The sequence below is a fragment of the Lepisosteus platostomus genome, chromosome 4, assembly GCF_059453375.1.
Source record: "Lepisosteus platostomus isolate fLepPlt1 chromosome 4, fLepPlt1.hap1, whole genome shotgun sequence".
Lineage (NCBI taxonomy): Eukaryota > Metazoa > Chordata > Actinopteri > Semionotiformes > Lepisosteidae > Lepisosteus > Lepisosteus platostomus.
Window position 1 is genome coordinate 61,095,164 of NC_142614.1, and position 26,361 is coordinate 61,121,524.

The 26,361-nt window shown below is 35.5% G+C and overlaps 1 protein-coding gene across 2 annotated transcripts in view; it reads left to right on the forward strand.

Annotated features, from left to right (window-relative positions):
* The window catches only part of vps13a (vacuolar protein sorting 13 homolog A), a 73,265-nt gene extending 47,045 nt beyond the window's left edge, over positions 1 to 26,220 (forward strand). The window contains exons 42-72 of one of the 2 annotated variants that reach the window (XM_088630158.1): positions 26 to 127; positions 556 to 708; positions 1,236 to 1,497; positions 2,130 to 2,290; positions 2,405 to 2,508; positions 2,616 to 2,901; positions 3,683 to 4,081; positions 4,209 to 4,313; positions 4,814 to 4,960; positions 5,338 to 5,469; positions 5,689 to 5,822; positions 6,936 to 7,062; positions 7,222 to 7,451; positions 7,889 to 8,042; positions 8,136 to 8,282; positions 8,719 to 8,800; positions 10,652 to 10,721; positions 11,617 to 11,731; positions 13,767 to 13,880; positions 14,375 to 14,520; positions 14,863 to 14,944; positions 15,773 to 15,886; positions 16,163 to 16,238; positions 16,514 to 16,677; positions 16,789 to 16,834; positions 17,914 to 18,037; positions 20,102 to 20,216; positions 23,278 to 23,363; positions 23,708 to 23,831; positions 24,715 to 24,789; positions 25,035 to 26,220. In XM_088630158.1, the coding sequence (XP_088486284.1) occupies positions 26 to 127; positions 556 to 708; positions 1,236 to 1,497; positions 2,130 to 2,290; positions 2,405 to 2,508; positions 2,616 to 2,901; positions 3,683 to 4,081; positions 4,209 to 4,313; positions 4,814 to 4,960; positions 5,338 to 5,469; positions 5,689 to 5,822; positions 6,936 to 7,062; positions 7,222 to 7,451; positions 7,889 to 8,042; positions 8,136 to 8,282; positions 8,719 to 8,800; positions 10,652 to 10,721; positions 11,617 to 11,731; positions 13,767 to 13,880; positions 14,375 to 14,520; positions 14,863 to 14,944; positions 15,773 to 15,886; positions 16,163 to 16,238; positions 16,514 to 16,677; positions 16,789 to 16,834; positions 17,914 to 18,037; positions 20,102 to 20,216; positions 23,278 to 23,363; positions 23,708 to 23,831; positions 24,715 to 24,789; positions 25,035 to 25,085 (4,227 nt within the window). In that variant the 3' untranslated portion in view covers positions 25,086 to 26,220. Of the gene's footprint in view, positions 1 to 25; positions 128 to 555; positions 709 to 1,235; positions 1,498 to 2,129; positions 2,291 to 2,404; positions 2,509 to 2,615; positions 2,902 to 3,682; positions 4,082 to 4,208; positions 4,314 to 4,813; positions 4,961 to 5,337; positions 5,470 to 5,688; positions 5,823 to 6,935; positions 7,063 to 7,221; positions 7,452 to 7,888; positions 8,043 to 8,135; positions 8,283 to 8,718; positions 8,801 to 10,651; positions 10,722 to 11,616; positions 11,732 to 13,766; positions 13,881 to 14,374; positions 14,521 to 14,862; positions 14,945 to 15,772; positions 15,887 to 16,162; positions 16,239 to 16,513; positions 16,678 to 16,788; positions 16,835 to 17,913; positions 18,038 to 20,101; positions 20,217 to 21,770; positions 22,236 to 23,277; positions 23,364 to 23,707; positions 23,832 to 24,714; positions 24,790 to 25,034 lie in introns of those variants that run through there. The other variant, XM_088630159.1, reaches the window with a different exon arrangement.
* The last annotated feature ends 141 nt before the right edge of the window (positions 26,221 to 26,361 follow it).

A 26,361-nucleotide genomic window follows, 5' to 3' on the forward strand; every position in this document is an offset into this window, starting at 1 on the left:
AAAGCTTGCTTCTTGCCGGTCTCAGGTCCACTATTACAATGAGGTTATGGGTGTGTGGGAGCCTCTGCTTGAGCCATTGGAGGAAGAGTCTAGTGACGGCTTCCGCCCATGGACCTTGGGGATTAAGGTAACTCCATCATCTGAAGAGTCTTGATAGATTTGTTTTTTAAAAGATACTTTCTGGTGAAATTGAATTTGTAAAGAACAAAAATAATCCTGTATTTTCAGCTTTGTAAAACCTTTCTGCCAATTAATAAAGACTTGAGACTAAAATGTTTATGTGCATTATTACTTTACAGGTGTTTCTGATAACTAAACAAGTTTGCTTCCGATTTGATCTTTGATCTTTGATCTTGATTTTTCAGATGGGTTACAAAACAGTTAGATTCACAATTTTCAGCTGCTGTTTCAAATGACCTTTAGTGTTAATTAAGATGTTTAAGGCTTTTTATAAGAAAAATCCTTTTAATAAGCTTCAAGATATTTTTACATCACTGACGTTTTCCTTATAGACCACACCATATGTCTACACGTGTTTTTTTTTGTATGTTTTAGATGAAAAAGAAGCCTGTCAAGTACACTGCAATATCTGATGAAGTGGATTATAATGTCCCAGATTATAAAACTGTAATCACCATCAATTCAAAAGATCAGTTGAACATTACTCTGTCCAAATGTGGACTGGGAATGCTTAGCAATCTCGGCACGGTAAGAAACGTTCTTTCATCAGCCGATATGGAAACCATTATTGGAATACTGGTAGCCAATGACTTATAAAGGACTGAAAGATAAAGGACTTCTAAAGACTTATAAAGGACTAAAAGAGGCAAAATGTTAACATGGGTTTATATACCATCATGAATATTTTCACCTGAAATTGATAATTTCTTCCAGGAATGGATAGATCTTTCTATTATTTATGTTTTGTTTTAAGGACATTGAAATTCTAAATGTAAAGACTAATGTTTGTATTGTTGTCCTAATGTTCCTTAAAAGATATTAAGTTAAAATCCTTTGTCAAATGCTGTGACTATTTCTAATATTGCAATGTCTTAACAGACTTTAAGTTATACTTAAATGTTATGACACTTTGTTAGGAGCAATCAGCTATGAGCAACCAACACTCAAATGAAATGAATGAAATACTCTTTCATTGTCTTTTTAAAACAGTGTATATATTTGTTGTCCTTTATTACAATGCAATGATAATTTTAACGTTTGCTTATTTCTTGAAGGCCTTTGCAGTAGCAGCTACACAAACAGCAGAAAACTTCCAGAAAGACCAAGCACCATTTGTGATAAACAACTGCTTGGGTCTCCCTGTGACAGTAGCGCATGGTGATGTTTTTAATGCGGTGGGCAAAGATTCAAGAAACAAGACTTTTGAGATGCAGGTCAGAGAGAGTGTTAACATGGATTATGCCAGGACAATGAGTGAACACGACCAGTTCACAGCTATGACCAGCCTGAGTGGAAAGAACTACTACATACAACCTAGTAAGATATTAACATAAATTGCACATACCATGGTTTGAATCTTTTAATGAAATTAAGTGTAGTGGAACAACAATAAGAAGAAAGGCTTGTCAATATACAGAATGCTGTTAATACTAAGTTATAGTAAGGCCTTTTTTGACCATTCTACTGATTCAAGTGAGTGTTTGTAAGGGTTCCATTGAAGTTAAATGGCTCTGGGGGGGAAAAAAAGCTACAAAAGAGAATGAACAACAGAGATTGTCTAATCCTTCAAGAGTAGATCAGTAAAGGTGTACAAATCAGTTAATGGTGCCAAACTAGACATTTGATCTGGTAAATATCAATATTTTAGGGAAAAGGTAACCTACAGTTGCCCTATCGGCGGGCAGACGATATCATGTAATATCACCAAAAAGTGTCTGCTGAAACCTACTGTAATTAAGATCCTAGACTGGGAAAGTTAAGGACCAAACAAGAGTGAAAATGATTAAACACCAGGGGTCTGTGCTTAGTCAGTTATGAAAAGCATAAACATGGCAAAATGCTGGAAATGCTGAAACTCCTGAAAAATGGGAATGTTACAGTATATCCATTCCTGTGTAACTCCATACAACATGCTCGAAATGACCCTGTCCATCTTACTTTATTTGCAGCTCCCCTTGGCCACTCTGCAGCCAGTAGAATTCCTCTCATCAAAGTAGGCCAAGGTCTGTACAGCGTCATGCACAAGGATTCGACAGTGATGCGCTTCATTGTTTGTCAGATCTATTCCGTGGAAGGCAGTAAGGTCATAACAATTCGTTCTCCATTTCAGGTGAGTTCATTTCAGACCGATGAATGTTAATGCATTGTAAATGTCATTAAAGAGCAATATTTCTCAAGCTTTTATAGTGATGGCATCTGTTTTTGTTTTTTTCTTTTGCTTTAGATCAAAAATCATTTTTCCTTGCCATTTCGTGTTTATGAAGGCGACATGTTTTTGGGAACGGCTTCACCTCAGGAAGATTTCTGCATTCCTTTACCATCATACAGGTATTTGTTATACATTGATTAGCGATGGGGTTGATTAGCAATGGGGTTTGTTTATTTTTTTAAATATTTCATTAAACAACATAGTTTTGCTGTGTTTTTGTTTTCAGATCAGTCCTTACTCTACAGCCCATAACCGAAGGTGAAGAAACCTATGAGAAATCTGAAGAATTTACTTACGAACCTGTCACACAACAAACTGGACAATGTGTACCAAAGAAATGTATTTGCTCTGGACACAGTGACCGCCTCATGGTCATTAATATGGTCCCAGTCCAAGACACCTTAACCTCCAGCAGCACAGAGGAGAAGTTTGATGAACCTTACATTTTACACTTGTGGCCTACGGTTCTTCTCCGGAATTTGTTACCTTACCCAATTACCTTCTCCCTTAAGGTTTGTTAATCAATCTATTTTATAACCAGAGCTTTTCAGCCTCCATTGCCATTTCTTGGGGAGCCAGCGGGTGCTTGTTTAAAGTGCTCCTGCCTGTCAGTTTTTATTTATTGTACCATTTTTGTGTATATATCAAGCATCTTTATGCAGCAAAAGCAACATTTCAATTTAGCACATTTAATTTATTTTGGCGGTGTTTTGGAATCATAGTGTTTAACATAATGTTACAGGCACTCATATCTGGTAATTCACTCGTACCCCGGTATAGGAATCTTCGGTATACGAATTTTCGCTTATCCAAACATGAAGAATTTGTATCTTGTAATTTGTTACAAGAACAAAATTTCTCTAATCTGTAGTTTGAAGTTCAAAAGTGACCGACTTTGGCCAAGAACCTTCTGCGAACCTTTGAATTCAGCATCAGCTGTTTGTTACCGCACAGGCTTAAGGACACAATGAGGCACCACTGCTTTGTTTACGATCACAGCCGAAAGCTTGTGATCTCATTTTCAAAGTGTTTTTTGTGTTTGTTTTGTAGTTCCTGTTCTTATCTTATCTCTTATGGTCCCATACTGTAGTTAGAGTTTGGAATGTGTTTTTAATTGCAGTGAAACATTTGGAATGGAAAGGATGGAAAGTTGTATGTAAAGGCTAAACTATGATATCTAATTGAGTTAAGAACCATTTTCAGGGATATTTCTTTCTTTGTAAAGATTAATGCAGCTCCAAAAAAGCCAAAAACTGTTGTAATTTCTCTGCCTTTTTACTTTTTCTCTTTAAGGAGAATGTAAACTCTTCCTCTACCATGCTCGAAGAGGGCCATTCTGCCCAGATTCATAATGCCATAATGGGTCGGTCTAAACTGGAGCTTCACTTGCTGGATTATCTTAATCAGAAATGGAAAGGGGAGTACTTTATTAGAAAACAAGAGGAAGAAATCAGCTTCATTGCTTTCAGCTCTGTCAATGAAGAGGAAAAGATGGAGCTTGATATTGCAGTGCATGTGACATACAACACAGGGCAGACCATTATCGGACTGTACTCTCCTTACTGGATGGTTAATAAAACAGGTCGGCTGTTGCAGTACAAAGCTGACGATGTCCATCGGAAACATCCAAAAGACTACAATAAACCACTCCTTTTCTCTTTCAAACCTCGTAACTTTTTTCAGAATAACAAGGTATAGCCTTACATGTTAATTTTTTTTAGAATTGTTTATTTCTATATTTTCTGAAAGGGTGGTATGAATTTTTTGACTTTACCTTTTCCACATTATAAGTTACTGTACATTTGATACTCTCTTAAAGGTGCAACTCATGGTGTCCGATAGTGAGCTATCTGACGAATTCTCGCTTGATACTGTTGGGAGCTATGGTGATGTGAAATGCAAAGGCAGGAATAAAGACTATTTGGTAAGATCTAACACTATTCCAGTAAAACTAGCAATCTGAAGCATTTCAAAATAAAACAATTCTTCACTGCATGACCTACCTTGCATTTTGCCTTGTTTTGTACTCACAAGTTTTTAGCAATACATTTTAAGACCTGAAAAATTGTAGAAAAAAAGTCTTCACCCTTTCCACTTTTAACTATTTTATTTATTTTAAAAAAGTATTGTACATCCAACCATGCTTATTTAGTAATTCAATCATTCATTAAAAAGGGAAATCTATGGAGTGCCGAAAATTAGAATTGCTATCTCATGTCTAAAATAAAATCAGCTAGACACTATTACTTGATAAGAGGAATCGGTGATCAGTAACATTAGGAAAGGTAACTTTGTTAAGGATATGAGCATTATTCCTTAAACTAAATGAATAATTAAAGTGTTGAAAATGAAGGGTGTCAATGCTATTGCATATGTGTTTAATTTGCTGTGCACTCACCTGTTTAATGTTTGTAATTATTGTAGGTTGGAGTGAAAATTGATGCCAGTAGCTTTAGCCTCACAAGGATTGTTACCTTTGTGCCATTTTACATGCTGGTCAACAGAACAAAGCACCACATTCAAATCACAGAAGAAGGTCAAAAGGAATGGACAGTAGCTGACCCTGATCAGGTAAGATTGATGGAAATGTTATCTACCTGTATAGTTACAGTTCTACTATCTTCAATGTAATGATGATTTCTATTCCACATTCCGCAAAACAAGGAATGTAGCAAAACGTAGGAGCCGTTCAGCATAATCCTATAATTCTCTTGGCTGCCCAATTAATTCTAGAATCTAAAGACTGTTCCTTTTGAAGATTCTGTCTTTTTTGTAAACGGCCATGTATTGTGTTTATTTTAGTATAGAAAACTATTAAAATCCTCTTTCTGCCGGTGAAAAGAATCATCTTAAACTGAATCTTACAGCTTCATTTAAAATAGGAAACATTTGCACTTGAGTTAGAATTGTGACTACTATTTGAAAATCCTTTTCTTTTTTTTTTACAGCAAGGTGTACCATTTTGGCCTGAGAAGGAGTCAAAAAAACTAATGATTAAAGTTAAGGAATGTCTCTCTCCACCACAAACAATAGATTTCCATAAGCAGGAAAACTGTCTACTATTGCACCTGGACAACAAGGTGAGAATTTTAAAGTAAATTAGCAAAAATATTGGAATCTGCTTTCTAAAGCATTTTTCTTTTAGCTTCCTGTTTCTTAGATAAAATATATACATTTGTAATGCAACAATCTTTTTAAAAGTCTTAATTTTTTTAGTTATGTTGTTATATATATATAGTATATACTGTAAATGTATGTTTTCTTATAATGTTTTATTCAGTGTTTCTTTTCATCCACAGCTTGGTGGCATCATTGTTGATGTTAACCTCACTGAACATTCCACTGTCATCAGATTCTCTGACTATCATGATGGTGCGGCACCATTTCTGATCATAAATCACACTAAAGCAGAGACTTTAGAATTCTATCAGAGGTGAGGTTTTATCTGATTGTACTAGTTATTGTGTATTCTAATATATGCCTGGATCATTATTCAGGTTTTCACATTCGCTATCAAGAAAGAACAGCGCAGAGAGTGAATAACATTGGACTGACAAGCATAGTGTGATGTCATATTAATTAATTAAAGATCTTGTTCAGTTTCTCCACACCTGTCCAGTGTTCGATGTGGAGAGCTGAAAGATTCACCCAGCTGGGTTACATGTGACCTTTTGGATAATGGACAATTTAAAAGAAATGAATGATAAAAGATGTAGGAACATAGGATATTGGCTATTTGCCTGCTTCTGATTAGTGGTCAGATGTTCAAGTAACAGATGGAAGATGGTATTGCCTCCCATCTACGGTGAAAGTAATACTCTGTAACACAGTACTGCCAAGCCATGGCAATGCTTTGTTCTTTCTCCTTATTATAGGTGTACTGCTGCGGATTCTTACACATCTGGAATATGGCATTCCTGTTTTTTCCTGATTCACCATAAGGCTCAAACAAGTGCTTACGGAGTCAGCAGTCACTGTTGTCACACATTCAGTTATCTTAATTACACAACTGTGCATAGTGTAGAATCTGGTGTCACAGCTCATGTTGCACACGAAGTGTACAGAAGGAAGTGGGGAGTCATTACTCTTCCCAGTCAGCCAAAACCTGGACATAATGTACATAAAACACTATCACAGACTGGTCTGGGCTGTGTAATCTAGTGTTGGCTGTAGTTTTGCTAGGGCTGTACAGTATGTGCTTCTTTCAGATCCAGATATCGATTTATGACCAGTCCATCTGTAATTGCTTTTTTAAGGAGTGATCCATTCTAGTTTTCAAAATACCTTCAACTGTATTTCCGTGGGCATCATTTTTATCTGAACTGATGTACTGATATCAGTTCTAAGAAGTCATGCAAATATAGTGCACATGCTGATAGAAATGCTGTACTTGCAGTTCTAGAGTTTAGTTCTTATTTGCCCTGCTTAATAACTGAAAAACCTTGTCAGTATATTTGGCAATGAACACAGTTGCACCATTTTAAATAATGGATTGTTTTTAAAAAAAATTGAATTGGCATTGATTTTCTCCTGTCACGCATTGCAGTACCCAGAAAGAAAAGGATGAGCTACAGCCAGGTAACGCTGTGTACTACACCTGGACTGAGCCAACTGGTTCACGGATTCTGAAGTGGAGGTGTGGAAAATACACAGGAGAACTGAAAAATGAAGAGGTGTGCACATAACTCGTTTTTCAGATTTGTTTGTTTTCTCTTTGTTTAAGTTTTCTTTTTCTGTTGTCCCCCTTTTGCTTAGCAATGGGGAGATAAGGCTTCTGTTCTAAATTGGAAAATGTTCTTCGAAAGTAAGAGTTATTTTTTTCCCCCTTGTAGGACAAACTGAATGACTTGGACAGTGAAGGAAAGCTTTTCTTGGTATCGTTCTACGAAGGACTGCAGCGCGTAGCATTGTTCACAGAGGACAACCATGTCTACAAGCTCCTTTGTGAAAGTGAAAAGGCTGAGCTTGCAGAGCAAGAAATCATTCTGTCCTTACAGAATATGGGAGTGTCACTGGTTAATAATAATACTAAACAAGAAGTTTCCTTCATAGGAATAACAAGGCAAGCTGAAACATATCTAGAGATGGTTCTGTACAGTTAAACATTTTCCCTGTTCAGATTCATTCAAGTTTGCAGAAACTATTATTCAACTATCCTTCAGAACTTATTTTACAAAATGAAAAGGTAGATTTTGATAATTTCGTTGCTTTACATAAGTTAACATTATTATTTTAATTAAAAAAATCTAATAGATGCACAAATATTTTTATATTTTAATTTAATTTTTATCTTCCTTTTTACAGTAAGAATAGGAATTATATGGTGGTAATTTTTAGTGTTAAAGTACAGTATTTGTTTGCTAGAAAAAACATGTTGAATATGTTTTGACTGCATGGAATTTAGTCACAAAATACAGGAACCTTTGAGTTATGTCCTTTACCAAGTGTATAACTAGCTATTTACTGACATATTTTTAATGTATCAATTCTACTGAACAGTTCTGACATTGTGTGGGAATCAAAACCCAAAAGCAAGTCCAGATGGAAACCTATGAGTATCAAGTACACAGAGTTGTTGGAGAAGACCTTTCAAGAATATATTGATAAAGGACCTGTTGATTGTCTTATTAAAGACTTGGACCCCAACCTTCAGGTTAGTTTTGAATGTCATGTTTGTTAGATCACAGTTCATTCTGCTTAGTTTCTGTCAAAAGCTTAGGTTCTGTATGTTCTATTTTTTTTGTAGGTTTATTTAACTCCAAATGGCACAGATATGAAAATGTTGGCTCCCCACGAAGCTCCAATCCGGAGAAACTTCTTGCCAGCTGTGAAAGTGGAATACAGTGTGTCTGCTCGCCAGAAAGCTTATAGAGTCCAGATTAACAGAATACAGGTGAAACAGTTTACAACTAAATTTTTAACTTTCAGAAATTAATAGTCTGGTGGGTCTTTGTTGCAGACATTACATTAGCAATCTGAACATTTCAACATAATATGAAATGCTTTTGTTAAACCTCATCTGATTGCATTGGCAAACATTCTGAAACCGAGTTTCAATCAAAAGTGTCATAATTGGGTAAAAAAAGCAATTGTTCTGATATGCACATGGATAATGTAAGCCCTACTTCACATAATGGCACATTCCTTTGAAAAATTAACACGATTTCACATAAATGTCCTTCTGAATATTAAAATTTATGTTGCTGGAACATTCCCAAAACAATAGTCAAACACGTTTGTATCATGCAACATTTTATCGTTCCCTGCAACACTTTTGGTGGAAATCGGCATCTTAACAGAAATTGTTTCATTAACCTGTGACTTCCCAGATTCAAAACCAGCTTCCCGGAGCCATCTTTCCCTTTGTGTTTTACCCCATAAAACCTCCAAAGTCTGTCACAATGGATTCAGGTCAGTAAAGGTTAACTCTGAAATATTTTTAATGTTATCTAAATCCCGCCAAGTAATGCACAACTATATTGATAGAAACAGCCGAGGCAAAATAAAGAAACCGCCGTAAGAAATGTGGCCATCGTAAAAGCAACAGAAAAGAAATTTGAGTACAAAAACATTTGTACAAAATTTGTACATTGAGTACAAAAACATATTTTTTCATTGTTACTCATTTTTATCATCTTTGAACATTTCTTCTTTGAATTTTAAATGCATCTTTACATAAGCCAGTATCTGCATTTTGACTTGACTGTTTTTGTCTTTTGCTTCAGCATAATCTAACGTGGGGGGTCATCATATTAGAATTTATTTAAATGGAAAAGAAAGAAAAAAGAGCCCCGATTTAAGGGAAATACTTTATTTAGACTTTTCTTGTTTATTTAGTTCAGGTCTAAGTAGTATAACTATATCATCCTAAAAAAAATAGATTTTTATATACCCTAAATACATTTTAATTTTACCATTTGTTGCATGTTTTGGTCTAAAAATATTTTCTGGATAGTGAAGTAGTTATGACAAAGAATGAATATGCTTTAATGAATTGGAAACCTGATTGAAATTTGCAAGCTAATTTTGACTGATATTTAATCTCAATTTCAGTCATTTTTCATTTTATTGAGCAGTTCTTCACCATACGTTGTTCTTATATATTTATTGTAATGTAAGGAATTAATGGTGTGATGAGCTGTCATGTAGACTTTTCATGCTTTGTGTGACGCCTTCAGCCAATAATATTTGTTTGAAAAGTCTGCTTGGGGTGTAAAAATAAACTAGAATATAGATCATTATGAAAGGTAATGTGGCTTTTATAGTTGAAAGCTAAAGTACTCCTTCCACCTTTATTTTACCTGATAAGAACTTCATTTGACATTCAGTTTCATTGTCTACCCCTTTGTACAGTATTTATAACTTAATCATCTTCATCTTTACCATGCCAACCTTTTTTATCCTCAGCACAATCACTTTTCTTGTTTTGTATTATTTTTTTAAATACTGTACATACTAGGAGAACTGGAGTTAACTTTGCCTCGAACACCTTCATGTGCACAAATATTCTCTCTTAAAATGAAGTAGCTGATTTTGTATACAGGTACACTATTGCAGTGCCATTAAACATTAAGCTTGGGAGACTTGTGCTTTATCAGTATGATCAGTATGTCTTACAATTGAATGTTTGTCGAGTGTTATACAGTATTTAGCTACATTTACTGTATATGCAGTATGAATAGACCATGGTCAGCCTGTAACAACATATTATTTAAAACAGTCAAAACCTTGGAAAAAATTAAAATAGAGTTTGTTTTCAGGTTATTAATTTGAATTTAGAAGCCTGATCTTAGGATAGTAGTCAATACAATCTGAGAACTATGCTTTATACAGTGTCATTGGTACTTGTATAATACAGATGAAACATTGGATTCACACATGGGCGATGCCCTCAATTGACCTCAAGAAAGCTGCTTGTCAATCAACAGTGGGAGTGTTGGTAGATTTGAATTTTAAATATATTAAAGGATCTGCAGAAGTTTGTAATGGAATTTTTCCAAATGTAAACCTATGAATTTTCTCTATTGTAAAAATTAGCCTTCTATTACTTTTGTAGGCAGAGAGCACTTACCAAAGCAACTTCTTCTTTCATTGTCTTAGTATATTTATGGTCATTAATGCACGGTAATAATTCATGTCTAGCTCTTATATGTAGTGTACAGTTGATGAATTCCATTCAAAGCATGAAGGCAGGAATAGACACAGGAATCTGTTCGTTTTCTGTTTCTTACCCATTTTCTAACGTTGTGCTGTTTTATACAGAACCTAAACCTCTGACTGATGTCAGCATTGTGGCAAGGTCTGCAGGACATTCTGATATATCTCGCATCAAGTGAGTTAGAATTTTTTTTCTTCATAAGGAATTTATATGTTCCTTCTAAATAAAGTATCTTGGGCCATTTTGTGAGGACAAAATCACATGCTTAGTATATAAAGGTACTGTAATTCATTGTGAACTTTGGGCTTGTTTAAACGTCTTTTTTCACACCTAAATTGCATCCAGTTGTACTTTTGATGGCCTATTTATGTCTGGAAGTCTTGGAACTACAACAAAACCCACAATTGCCAAATCTCACCAAAAATGTTATTAGCAAAATGAAAAAGACTCTAAAAGAGAAAACAATCAAAAGATGTAACCAAGATTTGCATTCTTTTTGTGCCTTCCTCCACGTGCTTGTTTAAATGTGTGCTTATGTGGTGATTAATAATTAATATCTTTATTGTGTCAGCTAGTAAAGGTTTGGTCCTTATTTGGGATTGGTTGGCCTTGCAAAATCAGAACCTCTGTTACATCTGGAATGCTTGCCGTGGCATCAGTGAGATATACACCCCATTCACTGTGGGTACTTGACTTTCTATACGATACTGCAGGGCTTGTGGCCTGTTTAAGGATCAGTGGCTCCATGAGGAGGCTGGTCAGAGGAGCTCGGTTACATTCTTTCATTTCCCTTGTATGGATACAGGGACCATCCTTGTGAGCTGAGATATTGACACAACTGGTGACTTTAAATCAGATAGGCAGTATTATTAAAAATAACTGATCATTCAAAATCTATATAAGAATATATGCAAGGAGTAATACACACCTTGGTGAGTTTGTGAAACAAAACAGATGCTTTTGAAAACTGATTAATTGCTAGAATTAATTCAGGGGCATATTTTCAGGTTGTGAATAGTTTTTTCTGGCCTGTACCGGTAATGAGAATTGTGTTTTTTTTCTTTTGTAGATATTTCAAGGTGTTGATTCAAGAAATGGATTTGAAGTTAGATCTGGGATTCTTGTATGCTATTTTAGATCTTTTTACCCAAGAAAATGCCAATGCAGTTTCATCTGAGCAAGAGGTAGGAATAAAGTGTTAGCTGTTTTAAACACCAGTGTATCTGGTCATCAAAAGTTCATTGCACAATGTCACAATTATCTTCAGCATGTTAATGCAATTGGAGTTGCTTATGACAAAGAATCTGATTACAAAGACTTTTTTTTAATTCAGTCTTTTTTTATTCATTCTTTCATAATTTGCATGACTATGGTTGTAGGTATATAAAACTTTGTATACAGTGCTGTGAAAAAGTAAGTACACCCCATGAAAAGGTGTGTATTTTCAACATATTTGCATGTATGGATATTTGATCTTCACTTTACCAATATTGATAGATATGGTTGATCTAATTTAACAAAAATGAAAATTATTCTTTGCAATCATTCATTCAACAAAAAAGTCAAAAATGCAATTGTGTGCTGTGGAAAAAATAGGTACACCCCCTACTTCAATGCCCCCTTTGGCAGAAATCACTTTTTGTAGGCGTTTCTTGTAATTGTCTATCAGTCTCCTACATCAAATGGGATAATTTTTTGCCCAGTCCTCCTTACAGAACTCCTTCAACTGAGTGATGTTTGAGGGCTTTCTTGCAAGTACTGCCCACTTCAAGCCCCCCACAGCATTTCTATGGGGTCAAGTCCTTGTTACGGTTCAGCTTCAGCTTTTTGACAGATGGCCTCATATTCTCCTGTACTCTCTGGTACACTGTGCAATTCATGGTTGACTCTAAGATGGCACACTGGCCAGGCCCTGAGGCAGAAAAGCAGCCCCAAACCATAATGCTTCCACCACAATGCTTTACATTTGGTATGAGGTTCTTTTGGTCAAAGGCAGTTTTTGGTTTTTGCCAAACATGACGTCTGGCATTGTGGCCAAGCAGCTCTACCTTTGTCTCATCCGTCCAAAGCACACTGTTCCAATAGTGCTGATCTTCACCTAGGTGTTGTCTGGCAAACTTCAGTCATGCATCTATATTCTTTTTTTGAGAGCACAGGCTTCTTCCTTCCTCACCCTGCATGCAGGGCAAAGTTGTGCAGTTTCTTTCGGATGGTTGACTTACAGTATGCACTTTGACATTGACTAAGGCAAGACTTAAATCCCTTGATGTTATTATGGGGTTCTTGGAGACTTCCTGCAGCATCTTTCGTTCAGCTCATGGGCTGAATATGGTGCGACGACCTGGCCTGCATAGTTTGCTAGTGGTTTGAAATTTTCTCCATTTGTAGATCTTTTGGACAGTGGAGTGATTGACTACAAATTGCTCGGAATGGCTTTAAAACCCTTCCCAGACTCATAGGCATCAACAGGCTTTCTTCTGAGGGCCTCAGAGAGCTCTTTTGATCTTGGCACGATGTTGCCACACACCTCAATTGCTAAGATCAATCCAGACCTCAGGTTTCTGATGTTTATATAAGGCAGTGTCCTCCAAGTTACTCTCTAATGATGTTCTAATCATTTGCCACCTGTTTTGGTGAACCTGATTCTAATGCCATTTGATGCAGTGATAAAGGTAGGGGTATACTAACTTTTTCCATGCAAGGAAATTGTATTTCTGTTAATTTAAACAGTACAAATTAGTGCAAAATGTAATTTTAAAATGTTATTTTTTTTAAATCAGATCACCTTTATTTATCAGTATTCTTGAAATGACGATCAAATATCCTTTTGTCCAAAACTGTAAAAAAAGACAAACCTTTTACTTTTTCACACCACTGTATACCCTGTATGTACTTGTGTATCCTGATAAGTACAAATTGTTTTGTATACAATATTAAGTACAATGTGCATTCTAGTTTTTTACTCTAGTTATTCTAGTTAATTACTGTTTTAATGAATATATGGTGTATTTTTTCCATATTCTGAAATACAATATACAAAAAATTTGTCAACTCTCCTAATGTATTTTGAATTGATTTTAAAAAATGCAAAACATTTGACGTGCATTTACATGAAGAGTAGTTTTCCAGTGATTCTGTTGTAACTATCTGTATGCACTAATTTCTTTGAATATCTGAAATGCTGAATGACATCTGTCTTAATTAATTTATGTTTCTTAGGTGGAGTTGTTTGGAAAGGATCTTGAGTACCTTAAAACGGAACTGAATCATGTATCGGCCACAGACACTTCAGCAATTAGTCTTTATGAGTATTTTCACATCTCTCCCATCAAAGTGAGCAGAATATTTTTAACTTCTGTTTTGATGGTCAATAGTATGATATTAACTTATGAAAACAAATCCCTCTGACAATAACTTTTATGATGGAGTGAATCAGGAAACCGTGATAATGACAGGGAAGAACAATTTCTTCTTTGAATCAGTTGTTTTGTATAATTACTTATAATTGTGTCAGTGTCTGTTCTGAAATGATTCGTTGCTTTGAAAATATAGTTTGATTTAAAAATCTCTGCTTTGGTTTAACAAAAACCTTAACATGATCATAAGAAAGGTTACCAACAAGATGAAGCCATTTGGTAGTTAGTATATGAAACAGACCTCCAAATGATTTGCATTTAAGGTTTTTCCAAAGAGAATGTTTGGATGTAATAAAGTACTAAATTATTTGAACAATTATGTATTTTGTAGCTCCAGAATGTGTAGCCTTTGATATTTTATGTCACTTATACTGTGAAACTTGCTTAATATTGTCACATTTTGTCTTCTAGCTACATTTAAGTTTTTCACTAAGCAGTGGTGGTGAAGATGGTAATAAAGAAAAGCGAAATTCAGAACTTATTCCCATTCAGTCCCTCAACCTGCTGCTTAAAAGCATTGGAGCCACTTTAACTGATGTCCAGGATGTTGTGTTTAAGTACGAAGTACTTTTACCTCTTACTTAGTGTGCTGTCATTGTCCTGTATGTATACAGTATATGTGGCTAAAATAGTGATTAATTTTTGACAGCATTCTGTAGGGCAGCTGTGTTTTTCTTACATATTTTGTAAAATGTATATATTTCTTTGCAATTAATTCAATTGTACAGTATTGCATTTTGCTAGAGTAAAGAATTTAATATTTATTAGACATATGTATAGATTTCCAAATATCAAACTGTTAACAATATATTGTCACAAGTCTATATGAAAAGTTGTATTTCATATTACATAAACATTATTAATTTGCTGCAAATATTAATCTCAGTCTTTCCTCTTAGACTAGCTTTCTTTGAGATGAACTTTCAGTTCTACACAACCCAGCAGCTACAATCGGGGGTCATCAGACATTACTCTAAACAGGTACAGTAGATCCCATTTCTACACTAATAAGACATTTTAAGGAAACAGAAAGATGGATAAGTGGGTGAAGTGCAGTTCTCTGAAAGTCTATACCTAAAAATGTATAGTGAAACTCCTTTAACAATTGTATAAAGATCCCCCATAATAATAATCATCATCATCATCCTGACACTTGCTACTTCCAGTAAATTTCTGTTTTCATAAACAAGAGATAAGTGACAGAGGGAGGAGATCAGAGGGAGAAAAGATAGGGAAGCTTGTTATAAAGAGAGGGAATTTTATCAGCCTCAGTCAGCCTTGCTGTACTTACAGTGTTTAACCTATTCTGCTGGTCACAACTAGCTAAATGATAAGCTCTTGCAACATACACTTTACCACTGAGCAAAGCCTGACAATAACACAAGATCAAGAAATAAATGAAACTTAGTTGGAAGTGAGACTTAGTTTATAATGTCTCTGGTGAGTCTGGTGCAAGTTTTCAATAAATAATTTCAATTGCAAGTTTTATAATTTAATTTAGAAACATATAAATGTTTATATTAAGGATTTTAAGATAAGTTATTGCCATCTGGGCTGCTCAGGTACATCCAGACACAGATGTTTGTCCCAAAACAATTGAGGGGAACTGTGAGAGTTGCAGGTCTCCATGACAGAGAATTTATAAAGTTATAGTTTCAAAAACAAACTAACCAGTAATACATTTACCAGATGTTGGTTATGGATTTATTGATTTTCCACATACATTTGGATGTACTGTATACTGTATATAATCTGTAAAACTGATACACATTTGAAGAATGTTTTTTTTAATTGCATTTCTTTTTTAAGGCAATCAAGCAAATGTACGTGCTTGTCCTTGGACTGGACGTCTTGGGAAATCCATTCGGGTTAATACGAGACTTGTCGGAAGGAGTTGAAGCTTTTTTCTATGAGCCCTACCAGGTTGTTATTTCGTTTTCATGCATTTTTGCCTCACACTTGGAAAAGAAATGATTTGGATAAGGCAAACAATGCATAATGAAAATGTGTTCCTCAGTGATGAAGTTTGGTGCAATTTAGGCTACATTGAACTGTGTTTTTATAATTCAAATGTGGCAGTTTACGAATTCAAGTCCTTTGTACAGATTAATATTATTTGATCCTACAGCTGTGGTTGAGCATCACATGGAAGACTTTAACTTGCCTTTTGTATAAATATTTCTGTGCTTTACTCCACAGGGAGCTATTCAAGGTCCTGAAGAGTTTGTAGAAGGAATGGCACTAGGAGTTAAAGCCCTAGTGGGAGGGGCCGTAGGTAGGCGTTCTGTTCTGATTAATTCTTTTGCATTTTGTATGAAGGGAAAATTACTGTTGATTTGATCAACATCCCCTACCACCACCACCCTCCCATCTGCACGTTTTGTGTTTACCAGTTTAGATTGCTCTAAATTGAAATATACAAAGATGACAAAAACCAGAGTGGAAGCACTGCATTTTACATCAAAGATCTGGAGTTCTGGAATCTCCATGTGTGTTTAAAGTGGGGCGCTCCTGGGAAGAGCTGACAGACTGCACTGTTGCTTCCCTCAGGCGGTATAGCTGGGGCAGCGTCCAGGATCACTGGCGCCATGGCGAAAGGGGTAGCAGCCATGACTATGGACGAGGAGTACCAGCAGAAACGCAGAGAGGAGATGAACAAAGAGCCAAGCGGCTTCCGAGAGGGTATAACCCGTGGAGGAAAAGGTTTGGTATCGGTAAGTTCTGCAACCATCTTTAACACTTCGGTGTATTTTTTACTGCCTGATCTGTGCTATCTACAGTACATGCAGTGAGTGCTTTTAATATATTTTTTTTATTTTCTTCAGGGATTTGTCAGTGGTATCACAGGGATAGTCACAAAACCCATAAAAGGTGAGAAATGCTCTTATTTTTTTCCCCTCATTTTTTGAATATTCAAAAATATTTAGGCACATTGTTTGAGAAACTTTTTTTAACAGTTTACTTTACAAACACTGGGGAATTATTTAAAAACAAGAAATATCACTCCATCCATTTTCTTACTGTTCCTTCCAGTTCAGGATCACACAGATGCCAGATCCCAGAAAGCAACAGGCGTAAGGCAGGATAAATCCTGGACGTGACGCCAGTCCGTTGCAGGGCAGACACACTCATATGCACACCAGGACCAATTTTTCCAAAAGCCAGTTAATCTACCAGTAGGTCCTTGGTCTCTGGGAGGAAATCAGAATACCCAAAGGAAACCCACGCAAAAAACTGGGAAAAAGAAATATCCAGTAAATAATCAATGAATATGTTCAGCACCTTTTCTCTCTGATTCCAATTGATTATACATATTTTGTACACACCACTGTTTGCTTCTTAAGTTTTCTGATCTGAGTAGAAAATGCATAAGTAGAAGAGTTTATTGCCATACATACTGTACACGTACTTTGGAATTCTTATTTGAGTCAATCTCTCAAGACATACACAGTAAAGCAGACGACACAGTAAGACAAACGCCACACAATGTAGACAGTACATTACAAACATATGTGATAGTGGGGGGGGGAGCCCAAACACATGGTAGTCCATGCAATCAGCGCATAGTGCAGAGGTGCATTGAGTTCTGAGACATTGCAGTTACCTGTTAGGGATGTGCACTGCAGTAGGATAGAGATGGTGAATGTGCAGTGTAATGCATACTGGTCATTTTTAATATGCTCCATATGCAGTAACTTCCTAACTTCTTACTGCAAAAATACATTTTCTGTTGAATTTTCAGGCAAATGAAGTGTGCATACCTGGGATTTCATTTAATTTTTACTACTTAATAATGCAAATTACAAATGAGTAAATTACTAATTAGTTAATTAGTCTTTCCAAGCTTCCCAAGGATTTAGAAATCTAATGATCAGTAATCGCACCTTGCAAGTGACAGAGTCTGTAGGAGCAGTTTATGGGCAGGGATGATGTGGATGTCCTCTGTGCAGGGGCTCAGAAGGAAGGAGCTGCTGGCTTCTTCAAAGGAATGGGCAAAGGACTCGTGGGGGCAGTAACACGACCGACCGGAGGCATCATCGACATGGCTAGCAGCACCTTTCAGGGCATTAAGAGGTACAAAGTGGTTTGTATTCCCACAGGCCCTAATACCTTAGGAGAGTAAGACGATGACTACAGACATTACATGCTCTTCTTCTTCTTCTTCTTCTTCTTTTGGCACAGTATGACATTTTTCAATAACAATCAAATGTATATAGAATTTAGTTACCATGAATTTTAGTAGAATTGGGTTGAATCTTTCTTTCCGTAAAAATACAAGACTTGCCTATCACCATACACAATAGTAAATCCCAAGTAGTAGATGGGGCCTGTTTAGTCCAGTTTTTCCTTTCTAGGTTTCAAACACTCAAAATATGAACAAACAAATCAAAGAATCAGGCTACGTTTTCAGTTTGAAAAGAGACACACTGTGAAAATGAAAACATTACCAAGCTGGATTTGATGTCCTTGAGTGTTAACCCAGTCCTTGCAGGTTTAACATCTGGATGTGAGCTGCCTCTGGACACCCCTCTGTGGTATATTCTAAACTGTTCTGTGTAGCTGCTGCCAGCTGGTGACGTTTGGCAGGTTCACTTTTAACACTGGGCACCTTGTATTTTTAAGAAGACATGATTTACGTTTGTTATTTCAAAAAACAGTACTACTCAGACTCAGCCAGTAAATCCGTATTGAATGTTTTTTTTCACTTGATGAGAGCAGTGTGATGAGGAGCTGCAAACTTAAAAGATAAACATTTATTCAAATTAACTATGAACTAAATGCATTACAGCACAGTCTCCCACACCCTTGGAAAGAGGTTCAGTGTTTGTCAGGATTATCAGAGTGAATTTTCTGATCCTGGCCCCCTACATCTGATTTATTACACCATCACGTGTTCTAGGTCTTAGTGCTAGACTTACAGTATATTTGGTAGGTAGTTGCAGAAAATAATAATAATAATTCTTTACACTTATATGCCGCTTTTCTGGACACTCCACTCAAAGTGCTTTACAGGTAATGGGGACTCTCCTTCACCACCACCAATGTGCAGCCCCACCTGGATGATGCGACAGTAGCTATAGTGCCCCAGTACGCTCACCGCACATCAGCTACTGTATATGTGGGTAGGAGAACAGAGTAATGAAGCCAATTCATAGATGTGGATTGTTAGGAGGCCATGATTGGTAAAGGCCAATGGGAAATCTGGCCAGGATGCCTGTGTAACACCCCTACGCTTTCCAAGAAATTCTCTGGGTTTTTCAATAACCACAGAGAGTCAGGACCTCGGTTTTACATCTCATCCAAAAGACAGCACCTTTTTACAGTGTAGTGTCCCTGTGGAGGTCTCTCATCCAGGTTCTGACCAGTCTCACACCTGCTTAGCTTCAGTGGGTTGTCAGTGGTGAGTTGCAGGGTGATATGGCTGCTGGCCATTAAACAACGTCCAACCTGATGTGGAGCTCTCCAACCTGCATAGCTGTCTAGACAATATAATTGCTCAGCCAGCTGTCTGTCCTTGCCATCTGGCTACTGGTCTGTAATGACTAAATGGTACAGAGTGTTCCAAGGCTAAAGTATGCTCCATATTTGTCTAACTAGTATAATCTCCAGGAGACAGCAATATTATTTGTAAGAACAGTAAAAAAAAGAACACGGGCAGGACTTCACCCTAAATTCCTTATGCAAGTACCTCCTTTTTTCAGTTCCGAACCAAAAAGTCCCAAAGTCATCTTCATTTCAGCAGTGTGATTCAGCTATATTAAAGTGCCTTATAGTTCTCATGTTATCCTGTGCTATGAGTATTGAAAATATTCCTGTTTTTTTTTTTTAAATGAGATAAATGTTTACTACTAGATTTCACACCTTTAGAATGCAAAAAGATCAAAATTTTCATTGGCTCTAGTCTTTAAGAATATTAATCTTTCCTGTCTACATTAATGCCGTCGTCTTTGTAAGGCTGAATTTTGAATAAGTCTGAGTTGTTAAGTTGTTAAAAATTCTAACATGTCCTTTAGTCTTGTTGGTTCATCACATCCTTTATGGAGCAAAAGGTCCAGAAGTGTAACATAACCAAGACTGCCACAGTGATGCAGCTTCACTTTTTTTCTGCATCACTTCCTTGGTTTTAATGCTTTATAGGGCAACAGAAACATCCCAAGATGTGGAGAGTCTGCGTCCTCCACGCTTCATCCATGAAGACGGAGTCATCAGGCCTTACAAGGAGAGAGAGGGGGTTGGCAGCCAGATGTTACAGGTGATTTCTTCATGTCCTTTTCCTGTGATCCAAGAGAGAAGGTAGGCTACTGTATATTATCCTCTTCGGGCACAAAGGAACCTGGTGCATTTGTCCAGTTGAACTGAAGGCTTTGATGCCAAAACATCATCAAGACTGCGAACTGTGGTGTGTTCTTTGGGCTGTCCATTGTAATTGGTAACATTTTGAATATTTGCACTGCTAGTGCTTGCTTTTATAACGCATGAGAAGTCTGAAAACAAATCAAGCTTACAACTACGTGTGTCCCTTGAATGATGTTCTTAGCAAGAATTAATACCATTGTTTATATTCCTTAAGTCATCTATTTGTCAAATTATGATAGCTGTTGTTTAAGGCTCCTCTTGTTCATTCAATAAAACATAATTAATATATTTAAGGGTTCAGTTTTTTAATTTAGTTTCTCCTAATTTATTAGGTATTTAGTAAGTCTTAACATCTGAAGCCAGTAATAAATCAGTTTTCACACATTTAAAGTGTTTAATTTTAGAACCAATAGAGCATTGAACTAAGTTTCATGTGCTGTAAGGATGGTGTGTGCTCATTGGCTAGTTCCTTCAATGTTTCCCTCCAAATGTAATGCCAGGATCATGCCTTTCACTGCTCTTGTGATGATAGTTCTGTGACTTTGTTTGCTTGCCATTATTAACTGATAAAGATGTCAGTAACTCTGCGTTGCTGTTGGGGGCAGCCTGTCCTTTATTGCTCCAGTTTCTGCTTTTAAATTGCATTTAAATAAAGCACCTTCACACGCAAACGGATCCCAGTGCTCAAATTCAGTACCTGGGTGATCCAGTATCAGAATAAATGATAGCAGTGTTCATTTTGGCACTTTTGGCATCTGATAGAAAATGGAGCAAGTAAATTAGCAACGTCCTACCATGCTCTGCTTACAGTATATCCAGTTTGTGCTGTGAATCAGCAAACTAAACTGCAAACAGAAAATAATTGTGTGTTAAACAAATCCTTGTTGCTCAGTTTAAAAAATTGCAAAAGTACCCTTTGCCTAGAAAACTTAAAAGCCCAGGCTTTTTTGTTGTTTACCAGCTTATTGTAGAAGTGAATTTTAAGGCAGTTAGCAAACAAAAATAAAGTCAGTGTTTCAAACCATACGGCATATTTTTATAATTTTCTTATTTACAAAAGGTCAAATATTTTGTTTTTAAACTGAACCCTTAAATAGAAATGTAATATAAAATGTATAACATTTCTGTTAATGTTTCTTTACTAATTGGCTATTGTTATTTTTCTCACCATATGTCATATATAATTTCATGTTGATTGAAAACAGGAGCTTAATTAACTTTCACTCAGTTGCCTCAAAGCTTTATTTATCATATCATCTTTAGGATAAAAATCATGTTTTAATCTTTGACCATTCTAAATGGCAAACTTTAGGAGCAAAATTTTAAAAAATTCCAAACCATTGATTATATGTATCTTCTTTAATGCCATTTGCACCCTATGACTGCAAAGCCCGCATGATTGAACTTACATTGGTTATGTTTTCTCTTTCCTCTTTTGTCATGCTTGCAGAAAAGAATGGCCTGCACTCAGTGGATTAGGACTGACAGTGATGATGATGATGAGGACAGCTAGAATAAGATTGCTAAGTGCTAGCGGTGCATGCATTCAACATAGCTTTCAGTGGTAGCTGTCACTCATACAGTCAGTTTGTGCTATCCATTGTATGATTGTAATGTCCTCAACTCTGCACCATAAAAGACTGCCAAGGGACTCTTTAACAGAGAATGTTAAGTGTCTGTTATAGATGTTTTATAAGAAAAAAACTTGGTTTGGAAAAAATTTTGGATTTGATCTACATAACATTTGTCATTTCCTCTGTAGTGAGTCTTTGTCTCCTATGATTTTTAAAGAATCCCTTTGCTTTTCCGTCACTCATTCTCATGTCACTTCTATGCCGTTTCCTTTTGGGCTGTAATTTTCTGCTCATGAAAACATTGATTTGTGAATTTAAACTTAATAAAATGCATTTTGAAACACTGCTTTTTAATTGTTTACTGTTTTCAGGACACAAATCTCAGGAATAAAGCTTTTATTTTTAAAAATGTTTTGAAACAACTATGGACACGCTGTTGTATTTTGTTTTTTGCAGGAAAGCCTGTAATATTACCTTTTAAGAATTTCTTAAATATGTTCTCACTACCAAGCTTTTTCCAAGCTGTCTGTTGTGTAAATAGATGTTTTTGTGATCAATGGTAGATTTGCTTTAGGACTCTGCTTATGGTAGTTTTGTCATGTAAATATGAACATAAAAGAAAAATGAACACTGGAGAGCAATGCTGAGCTCAGTCCTCCAAGAAGTTTTGGTTTGTTCAGAGACTGTTCATCAACACATTTTCATGAATGTGTTGAACAAGAGGTTACCTGTAGTTAGTAAGTGTTGGTGACGATGAATTATATTCAGACTATTCAATATGTTGTATCTGTAAACAGTTTAAACTGGTTGTGCCAGAGTATTCTGGAAGGTTTCAGATGTTGACATTAATCTTCTGAGCACATTTCTAATTTTCCATTGATGAAGACGAAGTACAGTTTTGTTTAACGTATGACTGCTTCATTGGATTATGTAGGACAACACACACACTACGCATTTGGCAGTGTCTCTCTATTTTCATCAGATCTACAGAGGTTCAGGTTTGTGTTCAGAAATAATTCATTACAGGTAAAAAATGGAAGGTATGATTTAATTATTACATGACTAATAATAAAACTAAAAAAATAAACACTATATAAAAAATCTTTTTACACTTCTTTAAGTCTGTTATAATAATATGTGATACTATTAAATTATGAGTTTAAAAACGTTTTATAATACTATTAAAAGGAGTAGTTGCCAAAATATAGAATAGATTTATATACATTTACTACAGCAGTTTTTAAAATGCAATTGGTATTCCACCACACCACTCCAAAGGGGACAATGTAGAACTTTTCTTACTATTCGTGTGTGTTCAGAATATAACTGATAAAAAAAATCCCTGTACACTCATCATGTCTCCATTTCCTTTCTTTAATTTAGAAAATAGAAAATGGAAGATTTGCCAAATATAAATACTTTGCTCATGCCAAGGTGAATGATTCAGACATTTTAATGATCACAAAAAGGTAATTGATTTTTTCCTCTTTGCTATGTAATTTTTTGCAGTATTTTCAGATGTAAACGAATATGTACTGTATAATGACATTACAGATATCAAAAATGAAATTACATCATTTTGTATTTCTTACATTACCTGTTTGAACATTTTTGTTATAAATTACTTTCTAAATTTAAGTATTCGAAACTACATTTGATTTACTTTTGATTAGCTGAATTTTTATTTCTGCTTTTCAAATGATGTTTTATATCCGTTTTTAATCAAGGCATGCACTGTAAATAAAATATTTTCTTCTGAAATTTCAAGATTACGTTTTGTGGATATCAACATCTCAACTATTTTTTTTTGTAGCTGCATATTCTTTGTGACAAAAGGAACGTTTGGACAGCTGACCTGCGAGTGGCAGTACTGCTTTGATGAATTTACCAAAGAGCCCATAATTGTTGATGGAAGGAGGCTGCGTATCGAAGCAAAGGTAATTATTGAGTTACCTTATGTATTTGTAATTTGTAAGTTACCTTACATATTTATAATTTCTTGAATGATGCTTAACATAAAAGTTTTCTCCTTTAACTGATAAATCAGTAGAACATTTTCTGTAGATTCTGTGCACCGCTAACAGAGTGGATACTCATAACTCCTTTACTATGTATTGGGGAAGAGAAACTGTAAAGGTGCATTTTGGTGAACACTGGAGAGATGTAAAATATCCCCATTCTCGATAACATCTTTAGTCAGGGTTGTTAAACTTGAGTAGAGTAGGATCTTTTGAATTTTATTATTTAAACCCTAAGTTAATGTATTTTCTTTTTAGCAGTTTAGCCCATTACAATTTTCAGAAGAATGCATTTGTTTCTGGGAGATGTACTTTTAAGAAGTTGAACACTGGCAAAAACTGTTCAATTTGTCCAGTTTGTCAGGCTGTTTTGCTAGCTCAATAACTGAGAGCTTGAGTTGAACAAGGCCAGAACACACTACAGTCATCACGCAGCTGAACTTGACAGTCCTTTTCTGGATTGTTCGGTGCTCTTTCTTCACTGTAGACTTTTCTCCTGAGTTATTGTCTGGTGTAAAGCAAAACATGTGTCCCTGAAGAGGTACAGCATCTTTACTGCAATTGCATGTGTCTATATAATACAAAACCAGTAGGTACAACACTAGTATAAGATCAGGTTTTATATTTGTTCTTGATATATGTAAGAAGTAATGTCACTATATAAACTTAAAATTGTTATTTAAATTTTTTAACATTTAAAAAAAAAAATCGTTTTCAAGGGTTTTGTAAATGGTACACGTACTTGTCCAAAGCACTGAATATCTAATGTTTCTGTTGTTTTTTTTTTAAAAATGCTACCTAGGAGAGAGTGAAATCTGTGTTTCATGCCAAAGAGTTTGGGAAGATAATAAACTTCAAAACACCTGAAATTGCCAAGGTATTTAGTTATTTCCTTACTTTATGTATTTTGTCCGATAGCAAACAATTTAGTGATGTCCTAGGTAGAGCAAATTAGAACTGATTTAAGAACTTTACACATGTACAGACTATATTAGTATAGAAATAGAATCATATATACAAGCAGGGTTTAAATACTACTTTGTATACATCTTAGAAAATGTGCCCACAACATTTTTGCATGTATTCCTAGTTATGTTGTCTAAATGCAGACTTTTTTAACAGTGGGTACTTGCCAAATTAGAAGATGCGAGAGAGAGCCTGCCCAAATGCTGAAAGCTCCCAGCAGAAGAGTGCTTGATGAAAAATGAACATCAAATCCACATTTCTCCCTTTTAGTGCCTTTGATGTTCCTGCATGAATGAGATGGATAACCATGCTGTGCAAAATGTTTAATGTTATACTTACTGAGTTTGTAAACAGTAAATTTTACTTAGTGCATTTTATTTCTAATCTGTTTATATGCGATTTCAGGAGGTTGTGCCTAATTTTCTAGTCTTCTTTGCAAAGTGCGCAGTTTCTTGGTATTAAAATGAATGGCCCTGGTGCTGTCACAACATCAACAACAGCACTATGGTTTCACATTGAATTTTAATAGCAGTCGCTCTTGACACTACCAGTTAATCAAGTGCCACACTTATTATTGTCCAGATGAAAGTGCCAGCAAATTTTCCCTTTACACCTCCATTTTTATTTTTTAAATATAATTCTGAAGTCTTTTCTAATTGCTGATGTTATGAGTAGCATTTCAGAGAGCTTTATCCCATTACGGATGTTTTCTATTGAATGTATTTCAATTTAATCCCATAAAGAGAAAACTCCTTGTTTTCATATCTGTTTAATTATTTTCTGTTAAGGCAAAAGTTCCTGCATGTTGATACTGTTATCAATAGCAGTATGCTATGTACAGAAGCATGTTATTTTTATAGCCCACAAGATGCATCTTTTCTTCTTTGGAGTTTTTACTGGTTTTGTTGTATATTGTTCCAATTTATCAAAAATATAACAATATCAAAAAGGTTCTTTTGGGTTTTCCATAGTACTATTGGACTGTACATTCAGTCCTAATTAAAAAATGTGTATATTAAGAACATCTCTTAAGTTGTAATTTACAAAGCTGTAAAATTAAAAGTGATAAGATTTAATCGGCTACTTCTCAGAGTTATACATTAATAGCCATAACAGACAAAAGTGTGTTATTTTTTTGTTTTTGTTCATTGAACCTAACAGTGGGGACATTTTTCATAAAGCTCATAATCGTTGAATGTTCCTTTGCTTTAAGTGTTCAGAAATAAACAGGCAAAGTGAAGTGTATTGTGTACTATAATGGTGATCACTGGTGATGTCTGGACTGTTCCCAACAATTGTTCCTTAACCTTGCATTTTTTAATAAAGACTGAATTAATCTATCGATCTGCTCTTCAATTGTTGTTTATACTAAAATGCATTTGTGATTGTTTACATTACAACATTTTCCAATTGCAACCACAATTTAGTTAAAGCCAGAAATGAACGAAAAAAACAACTTAAATTGCACTTAGGTAGTTAGGTA